Source organism: Barbatula barbatula (assembly GCF_947034865.1).
Source record: "Barbatula barbatula genome assembly, chromosome: 4".
NCBI lineage: Eukaryota > Metazoa > Chordata > Actinopteri > Cypriniformes > Nemacheilidae > Barbatula > Barbatula barbatula.
Window position 1 is genome coordinate 28,145,535 of NC_136768.1, and position 10,264 is coordinate 28,155,798.

Below are 10,264 nucleotides of genomic sequence, written 5' to 3' on the forward strand. Positions count from 1 at the left end.
CAACCGGGACGAGGCCAGCGTTCCAATCGGGGTACCCGCCCCATTGGCTAGCGTCCCGGAGGATTGCGCCCTGACTGTAGCCGCCCCGGGGACTCGGCTCCTCCCGGCTCGAGCTCCGCGGTTCATGTTCCGCCTGGCTGCATCCGCGGCGAGTGGGGAAGGGGAGATTCGGGGACGATGTCCGCTGACTCCTCGGGTCGTGTCCTGCAGGTCGGGGTTCTGGGCGTCCCCACACCCTCCGCTCCACCACCTTCAGCCTCCCCACCCGTAGTCAGCCTGGGTGGCAAACGGGGAAGGCGTGAATCCTGGGGGTCCTCTTCGGAGGCCTCCAATCCGGAGCCAGACCTGCCCTTCGTCTCCTTCCTTCAGCCAACCACCGGACGGGTGGCCCGATTGAGAAGGAAGAGGCAAAGGATGAGGGCACGGAAGCAAGCCCAGATGGCGCTGCAGCCCGTGTACAGTGCCCAGTCCAATCCTGCCCAGGCGTCAAGTCCGGTGGTCCCCGTGGTCCCGTCAAGTCCGGTGGTCCCGGTGGTCCCGTCAAGTCCGGTGGTCCCGTCAAGTCTGGTGGTCCCAGTGGCCTTCCAGCCGGCGTCAAGTCCTGCCCTGCCGGCCTTCCAGCCGGCGTCAAGTCCTGCCCTGCCGGCCTTCCAGCCGGCGTCAAGTCCTGCCCTGCCGGCCTTCCAGCTGGCGACTTCGCGCTCTCGAGCGCCGCCCCCCAGGGTGTCCCCTAAGTCCCCTGGGACTCCGCGCTTCCGAGCGCCAGGGACAAAAACTGTTCCCCCATGCTCCCCACACCCTTTGGACTTCCTCCCATGAACTCTTGTTTTGCCCCACCCCCCCTCCCTTGTTTGTTATTTTTATTGTCCCATCCCAACCCATTTATTGTTCTTGCTTGTCTGCCCTTAGTTTTGTTTACCATGTTTTGTTGGTTGTTGTCTGTTTCCCAGTCAGTCTTGTCTTGTTAGTGTTCTCCCTTGGTGAACGCCAGGGGGCGTTCATTAAGGGGGGGGTTCTGTCATGATTCTGCCTAATCTTGTCTTGGTTTTCTGGTCTAGGGGCAGAATCATGACAGACCCACGTGTTTTATGTGGAGAGAAACATATTATTGTCAATCAGGACATAATATGTGTTCTCTCCAGTCTCGTCATTGGCCCCGCCCCTCTCGTTCCTAGTATTGCTTTCCTCCTGTGTCTCATTACCCACACCTGCCCCTTGTTATCTCCTTTGTTAGTCTCCCTATTTAATGCCCTCTTGTCTATTGTCTTGTGCTGGTTCGTTGTACGTGTTACCTTGGATGTAGTTGTATGCCGTTCTTGTACCTCTAACCTGCTAGAGTTTAGTAAGTCAAGTCTAGTCTTAGTGTTTTGTATTAGTTAGTCTTTGTGAGTGTTAGTTCTAGTCTGTTTCAGTTAAGTCCTTCTTCGGTTCTTGTTTGTTCTTTTACCCTATTGTGGGCTTTTGTTTTCTGTTTTATATATTAAAGTCTTGTAAACCCCTTCATCTCCGTTTTTGCTGCCTGCACTTGGGTTCTCCTAAACAGTTCATAACAGTCTTAGCCTTGGATGGTTCATGTGATATCTCTTACAATAGCAAATCTTGATTTTCACTAATATACAAGTGTCACGAAGTCAACAACACTGAAGCTAAAGTCACATAAAGAAAATATATGTGTTGGATTGTGGAACTTTTAATGTGTAGGCTTTAGTTTTAACGCTGTCAACTGTAAAATGCTTAATATAACACATAAATACTGCTGCTGTATGAGAAAGATCCCTTAAATCGGTCTGGAGAAACAGTTACTTGCCTAAAGAATTAACATCATCACAAAGATACATGTAGACATCAACACTCTTCATACAAACCTCAATCATCAACTGCAATGCATGCTGGAGCCATAGAGGAGTTTTGTACTAAGATCTAATCAAAAATTGCATTGCTGCATAAAGTTTTAATTGTTGTTGAGTGACACCATTGTTGAGATTCATTCACAGATTATTGATCTCTCGTGTGTTTTAATAATCTGTGAATCTTTGTCTCTTCAACCATAATCTGTTGCCGCTACACAGGTTTAAAGACAAACTAAATATCATCAAAACGTCTTCAGTATAATGTTGCTGCTATTCACATTTAGTAATATCATCATTTGCTTTTTTACTTTGCTTCTAGGAACACTTTGCTTCCCTGTAATTAAGACCCACATAAAGCACAATACAGGTGCTGGTCATATAATGAAAATATCATCAAAAAGTTCCATTCCATTCAAAAAGTAAAACTTGTATATTATATTCATTCATTACACACAGACTGATATATTTCAAATGTTTATTCTTTTAATTTTGATGATTATACCTGACAACTAAGGAAAATCCCAAATTCAATATTTTAGAAACTTAGAATATTAAAAGGTTAAATATTGAAGACACCTGGTGCCATACTTTAATCAGCTAATGAACTCAAAACACCTGCAAAGGCCTTTAAATGGTCTCTCAGTCTAGTTCTGTAGGCTACACAATCATGGGGAAGACTGTTGACTTGACAGTTGTCCAAAAGACGACCATTGACACCTTGCACAAGGAGGGCAAGACACAAAAGGTCATTGCAAAAGAGGCTGGCTGTTCACAGAGCTCCGTGTCCAAGCACATTAATAGAGAGGCGAAGGGAAGGAAAAGATGTGGTAGAAAAAACTGTACAAGCAATAGGGATAAACGCACCCTGGAGAGGATTGTGAAACAAAACCCATTCAAACATGGGGGGGAGATTCACAAAGAGTAGACTGCAGCTGGAGTCAGTGCTTCAAGAACCACTATGCACATACGTTTGCAAGACATGGGTTTCAGCTGTCAAGCCACTCTTGAACAAAAGACAGCCTCAGAAGCGTCTCGTCTGGGCTAAAGACAAAAAGGACTGGGGTCTCAGAGTATGGAGGAAGAGAGGAGAGGCTCACAATCCATGTTGCTTGAGGTCCAGTGTAAAGTTTCCACAGTCAGTGACGGTTTGGGGTGCCATGTCATCTGCTGGTGACGGTCCACTGTGTTTTCTGAGGTCCAAGGTCAATGCAGCCGTATACCAGGACGTTTTAGAGCACTTCATGCTTTCTGCTGCTGACCAACTTTATGGAGATGCAGATTTCATTTTCCAATAGGACTTTGCACCTGCACACAGTGCCAAAGCAACCAGTACCTGGTTTAAGGACCATGGTATCCCTGTTCTTAATTGGCCAGCAAACTCTCCTGACCTTAACCCCATAGAAAATCTGTGGGGTATTGTGAAGAAGAAGGTGCAATATGCCAGACCAACAATGCAGAAGAGCTGAAGGCCACTATCAGAGCAACCTGGGCTCTCATAACACCCGAGCAGTGCCACAGACTGATCGACTCCATGTCAGGCTGCATTACTGCAGTAATTCAGGCAAAAGGAGCCCCAACTAAGTATTGAGTGCTGTACATGCTTATACTTTTCAGTTGGCCAAGATTTCTAAAAATCCTTTCTTTTTTTGGTCTTAAGTAATATTCAAATTTTCTGAGATACTGAATTTGGGATTTTCCTAAGTTGTCAGTTATAATCATTAAAATGAAAATAAATAAACATTTGAAATATATCAGTCTGTGTGTAATGAATGAATATAATATACAAGTTTCACTTTATGAATGGAATTAGTGAAATAAATCAACATTTTGATTATATTCTAATTATATGACCAGCAACGTAAATCTCTAGAAATCCAGGTAAAGAGCCCAACTAAAGTAAACACTATCAGTGTGACTTTTCATTGTCCTGGGGCCTGTACCATGAAGCTGGTTTAGGTGGCTAGCCAGCTATGTTTCAGTTTAGTTTGTGCCAACCCTGGGTTTTAGGTACCATGAGAGTAGCTCGGTTTTATTCGGTGTTCGTCGCCATGGTATCTTACGCTGCACGGCTATTAAGTGTAATTCTTATATTTTCTTCCGCTTCTCTGTGTTGCAGAACACACTGCTAGTTTATAATTCTGAGGATGAACATGAATAATAAGAAACTATCAGTGTGACTTCTCATTGTTCAGGTTTTCTTCAGTGATTGTGTTTGTTATCAGCAGGTGTTCATCATTAATGATCAATCATCACTTCATTTATCACATTAATTATCTCATTAACTTCAACACTGTTTCAGTGTTACTTTAACTCTCTAAAAGCGTGGACTCAAAGAAACTCCCAGCAGAAATAATTTAACTCTAGGGGTTTTGCTGTGTGTTTTGAGTTGAGCCTGCTTGCAAGCAATAAGATATTTATCAAAGACCAATTTTGTTCACCTCAGAAAAGTTTCTAAAACAATGTAACCCCCGGACCAAGTGTGGACACCCCTGCTCCAGATAAATGTGTCCTCTGGAGGATCAGGATTGTGGAACACTGTTCAGAAACGTCAAAGCAGGTGTGTTGGAACAAAAACGGTTTCAAACTTTTTATGCTGAAACAACAAAAACATATTCTTCTAAAGGAAAAAGGGAAATAATGTTTGCATTCCAAAAATCTTACAACCTGATAATCACATTAACAGGAGATCTGACACAGAGTTTGAGATGTGCTGAAGCAACAGATCTGAGAGATTCTGTGTTAATGTTGATGTGTTGTGAAGTTCATGAACTCTTCTGGCAGTATCACAGGGAATCCACACAATATTAGAGAGATGTTTTTATGTTATTGTTCGGTCAAGTTCCGTTTCAGCGCATGATATATCATATAACCTTATAAGACTTATGATATTGACCTCTTGTTCACTGGGCACGTTTCATGCAAATCATGTTTGGAAGCAGGAACACTGAGAATATCCTGGAAAAACCTTATCAAAGGTCACTTTTGTTAGTCGAGAGCTTCAGACAATCTTCATTTGAATGAGGAACAGAACAGAACAGAACTGAATGCACAAAGACATCAATGTAAAGAACAACAACAACACTGGGATGACATTACTTATGTCTCCATGACTCATGACACCCATGACTGATGTCGGCTCTGACAGGACACAAACAGAATTCACATCATTTATTACATTGACACAATTAAACCTGTTTGTTTGGGACCGTTACTTTACAAGGCCATGCTTCACACACTGTTATTAAATAAATCCCATTTGAACATGAACTCAATGTTTGCTGGGTGTCACTGTTATTTTGCTAATAGAGACGGACGCATATGCAAATAGAACACTGAAGCCTTTCCAGAGAAATAAACAAATGATGTGAGGTGCTGAAGATCAGATGTGATATAAAGACATAGAAACACACAGAGAGACAAACAGCAGCAGATTCACCAGAGAAACACACAAGAGATGAAAAGTAAGATTCTCATTCATATTAATATCATTCTGTTCATACGACTCTGTTTAATAAACATTGCGAATTCATCTGAAATAACTTCTAATGAAGCTGCTCTGAAAGAAATGCTCTACAGCTACAGATTATTGTGTTGAGCTTTTACATGAAAGCACCTTTAAATATATTTTCTGAGTGCAAAAGGTTTTCAGCTTTTACAAAATGTGTTCAAGTGAATTTTCCGTGTATATAGAGAAACTGAGGAGATACAGTAAGAGATGGATATGATGTAACTTCAGTGACATTTACCAAACATGATAAACAACAAACTTTCATATCATGTTCACATTTTGATTTCATTTAATACATTTAATGTCTACATGACATTCGTGTGTTGAGCTGTCGAATGTTTTGTGAATGATTTTATCGTGATTATTTATTACACTTTTTAACAGCTAACATAACAAGATGAGCATGTTTTTCAAATAGAAAACTCTTCACTCTTTTTACACTTAATATTTGTTTTGTTGAAACGCACCATTACAGTGATATAGAGATGTAGTGTTTCCTTGAGTTGGGCTCTTGACTCTGTAACTGTGAGCTTTAAAAGGACATTTGTTATGGTGTTGCAAATGAGAATCTAATCTAATGGTGTTATGTTATGGAAATCGCTGTCATCTTGTAGTTCACTGATCCTATCTGGATTGTTTTCTGATCTTTAAAGAACATTTTAGTGTAGTATGATTTTGATGCAGAGAAAGATTTCTGAAAAAAGGACGCAAATGAAAACTATTGCAGAGTTTAGAATCACACAGTAATGAAGAATCAGTGTATGAATCTCAACAAAATAAACTTCATGCTGCAAAGCATGCTGGGAATCATAAAGAGTTTGTACCATGATGTTACCGAGCATGCATTGCAGCATGAAGTATTTGTTGTTTGTCACCAATGTTGAGATTCATACACTGATTCTTCACGTCTCTGCAGGTTGGAGAAATGGGTGTGTTTAAATGTGGGGGGTGTGTCAAAAGGTTTCTCATTGGTCAAAGGTGCTCTTTCTTCCCAACTGAGTTGACCAATCAGCATTAACCACACACATACGTAATTTATTTTAAACAGGAAGACGATCGCAATAAGGTGTGTGTAATGCAAAGGTTTCAAACTTGTGAATTTTTTATCATAAGCCCTAAAAAACTCAATACACTTTTATCAGACCAATCTGTGTTTGTGCTAAATTACTTTATAATACATTATAGAAGGTAGGCTTAACTCAACGACAGCTGCTTCTAGATGAGCAAGAGCTGTTGTGTTTCAGTCTTTTTCTGCATGCTTTTGTTTACATATTCTAAATCATACTAAATCGTAGTTGTACTAAAACGAGAGAAATGTGTTTTACAGTATGACATGTTGCTGTTCTATCATGACACCAAGGAAAGCAAATTATTTTGAAGTTATGAAACACTCTTGCAGTTGTAAGTGTTATTTTAGAGACATTTGTTCCTCCATTTGAATAATCATTGTAATTCACTTTTGATTGTGACACTTCGCAGCTGTTCCTTAAATATCAGTTATTTCTAAATAGTTCAAATCCAATATGTGCTTCCCCTGTACCTTCATTGTTCATTTACAATAAATCGCAATAGGATATTTTCATGTCGTATTTTCAAGTATTTTCCCTGGGGTTAATCTCTAGGGTGGCGTAGTCGGACTCTCTTTATTAGTGAATATATGGACATCAATACATTTCAATGACAAAACAAAAAAAAACATTCAAGCTCAGAGAGATCAATTAGTTGGTCACCTGATTACAAGAAGACAATTTTATCTCAGTAGATGTTCATACACCAATAGGATTGCACTAATAGATGGTTGAGCACATGCATCCCGAGCTAGGAGCAGTTAAGATCAGCAATAATAAAGATCAAAGAAAACTAAAGAAAAAGCAACAGAGAGCAGCTAGCTCCCCTACATGCATGTTAAATATTTTCTATTTGAAACACATGACCCGGGATTGTTTTCAGCAGAGAGTGGAGCTTTATAAATGGAAAAGGTGGAAAGTGATAAACAGACAAATGAAAATAACATTTGAGTTCTGTGTTTTTCAGAAATGGCTCAGACTCTATATTTCAGTCTTCTTGTCATCGGTGAGTTTGTGTTTCTGGTTTATGTTTGTGAATATATTCTGTGTGTTTTAATAAAGACTGAAACTCTCTCTTTCAGCCCTCTGTTCAATATCTGAATGCATTCAGCGCCGCTATCACTATATAAACATGAAAAAGACCTGGACTGAAGCTCAGAGATACTGCAGAGAGAACTACACAGATCTGGCCACAGTCAACAACATCAATGACATGAACGAGCTGATGAAGACTGTGAATAACAGTCAGGTGAATGTCTGGATTGGACTGAAGAATACAAGTGTTTATAAATGGAAGTGGTCTCTGGGTGATCCTGTGAAATATCTGAACTGGGAAACTGAACCATCGACTGACACAAATAATTGTGTTTTTATGAGAAATGGAACGTGGCGTCAGCAGGACTGTAATGTGACGACGTCACCGTTCATCTGCTACAATGGTGAGTGACAACAAACCTTCACTTCACAAAACATGATCATAAGAAACAATAATAAACAGAAATAAAGATCTTTGACACGTTCACTCTTCTGTGAACTACAGCAAACTACACATGAGAAACACCGAGATCAGTTTATTCTCTGAACATTAATACAAAACATTGAAAGAAGATGACAAACAATCTCTCTGCTTTCTTTTCTTCAACAGACAGCAGTAGGAGTCACATCATTGATTTTTCTAATCAAACGTGGAGTGAAGCTCAGAGTTTCTGCAGACAGTATCATACTGATCTGACCAGTGTGAGGAACCAGACTGACCATCAACTGATACACAACATCATTAATAATACTGAGACATCTGTCTGGATTGGTCTGTTCAGAGACTCGTGGGAGTGGTCAGATAACACTGACTCCTCCTTCAGATACTGGCAGTCTGGTGAACCTAATGCTGGACCATCTCCTACAGTCTTCTGTACAGAGATCACACATGTTCAGGGTCAGTGGAATGATGCGGGCTGCAGTAAACTTGAGCACTTTGTGTGTCATCAAGGTGAGTAACAAAAGTTAAATTGTGTTTGATGACAAAAGTTTCTTCATTGTTTCAATTATAGTTTAAGTTATCGCTCATGATTCAGAAACAAACACTGCTGCTGATAATGGGACACAGGAGAATGTGCTATATGTAAAGAATATAAAACATTATGTAAACACTGCAAAATGTTTTGTCACAAACTCAACTGACAGTCAGTTATTTGACAAATATAATGCTTTGTTTTCTTAACTGTCGTATCTTTTAGTAAAGAGCTGTGCTTGTTTTCTCCTTATGCTTTTGTGTAGTGCTCCTGTGAGCAGAGGTGGTGATCACATCACACTGACTGAACCCTCACAGCCTTCAGAGAAACAGTTAACACTCCATAAACACTTCATGTTTTATTCTAACATTGCACATATATGTAAGAGACAGATGGTCTGTTTGTGAAGAGGTTTGCCTGTAAATGTAATAATGTGATGTGAACTTGAATTGCTACACTGTACTTGTGGAAGTCAGAATTCAATGGCAGGATAGAACAGAACTTTTCATTTGTAGAATGATAAAACCTTAGAAAACTGTAATTAAGATCTTAACCAAAGCAAACACTGATCACAATAATGCGGATTCATTTTTCAACATTATTTGCAGGTGTTAAAGGGATTTAGTGTAATAATCCTGAAGATCATTGTAGTAGGCAAGACACGAGACAGTTAACTTTGTGGTTGAAAACAGCCCCGGAGGGTGGTTTATTGCAAAAAAGGTGAACAGGTGAAAAAGCTCCTCCACAATGGTGCCAGGTGGGAAGTCCGGTTCCGTGAAGGTGCGCAGTCGTGCTCTGTGTTGGTGATGTGGGTGGCGTTTTCTTCTAGTCTTTGGTAGGGCTGTCGATCGTCAGGTGCTAGACTCTTTAAAAAGAAAGTAGAGAGAGACAGGGCCAATATCATCCAATTTGTGGAGTGGAAACTCACCCTCTCTCTGCTCTGTCCAGCATTTATGTCTGCTGGGGATTAGTCGCAGGTGCTGACGATCGGCAGGTGGAGGCGTTGATTGCCTCTGTCTCCATGGCGACGCTGATTGGGAACAGCCCGACTCGCCACAATCATGATGAGTTTGATGAGGGTTACAGCTAAACTGGATCAAGGAAAGTGGATCAAGACATGATATGAACAGAACTCTTCACACCCCTGTGTGTCTGGAATGTGACCTGAACCTTATATTGGCTGTTGGATGTATTTAGTTCACAACTGTTGGATCCTGTTTAAAACGTTAGTTCCTCTTGGATCCTGCTTCATTGCCTCATGCGTGACAGACAGCCCTGAGTGGATGTGGTGTGATGTGTGACCCAGTTTTAAAGGTGTGCTGAACTGGGCGTTTTTATTATTGTGAGGTCTACTTATGAAGTCTGCATGGTTTTTACATTCGTAAACATCAAAATCAATAAGTAATAGGCTATTTTCTAAGGTTTGTAAGGGCGTGCTACATAGAAGACTTGAAGGTAAACGCCCACTGCTATGATTGGATAGCAGTTCGCATAGTAAATTTAATAAGTAACTGACTTATTTGATGGATGTGATGACAAGGCTTTGCGTATAGTTTGTATTGTCTATAGTTGTCTGATGTTTTATGATATATGACCGTAGCTATCAGAATTTGAGACTTGTGATCACAAACCGGACAGAAGATCACATTGATCGCGCGTCTCAAATGCTACGAGAGTTTCCATAATAGATAAATAATCAAACACGAGACTCCAGGGACCCGTTTCAATAAGGAGGTTAAAGCAACACTGATTTAAAATGTGAACTCTGAGTTGATTTACTGAGATAGTCGCTACTCTGAGTTTTCTGTCTCAGAGTGGATTGAACTCATT

At 40.6% G+C, this 10,264-nt stretch overlaps 1 protein-coding gene across 1 annotated transcript in view; it reads left to right on the forward strand.

The window, feature by feature from the left end:
- Window positions 1–177: 177 nt before the first annotated feature.
- LOC306893308 (secretory phospholipase A2 receptor-like) overlaps window positions 178–10,264 on the forward strand; it is a gene marked incomplete at its 5' end in the record, with an annotated part of 17,135 nt that continues 7,048 nt past the window's right edge. Inside the window, 5 exons of the mRNA XM_079455076.1 lie at window positions 178–455; window positions 5,253–5,311; window positions 7,393–7,431; window positions 7,508–7,864; window positions 8,071–8,412. Coding sequence (XP_079311202.1) covers window positions 178–455; window positions 5,253–5,311; window positions 7,393–7,431; window positions 7,508–7,864; window positions 8,071–8,412 — 1,075 coding nt within the window. The remainder of the gene's footprint in view (window positions 456–5,252; window positions 5,312–7,392; window positions 7,432–7,507; window positions 7,865–8,070; window positions 8,413–10,264) is intronic.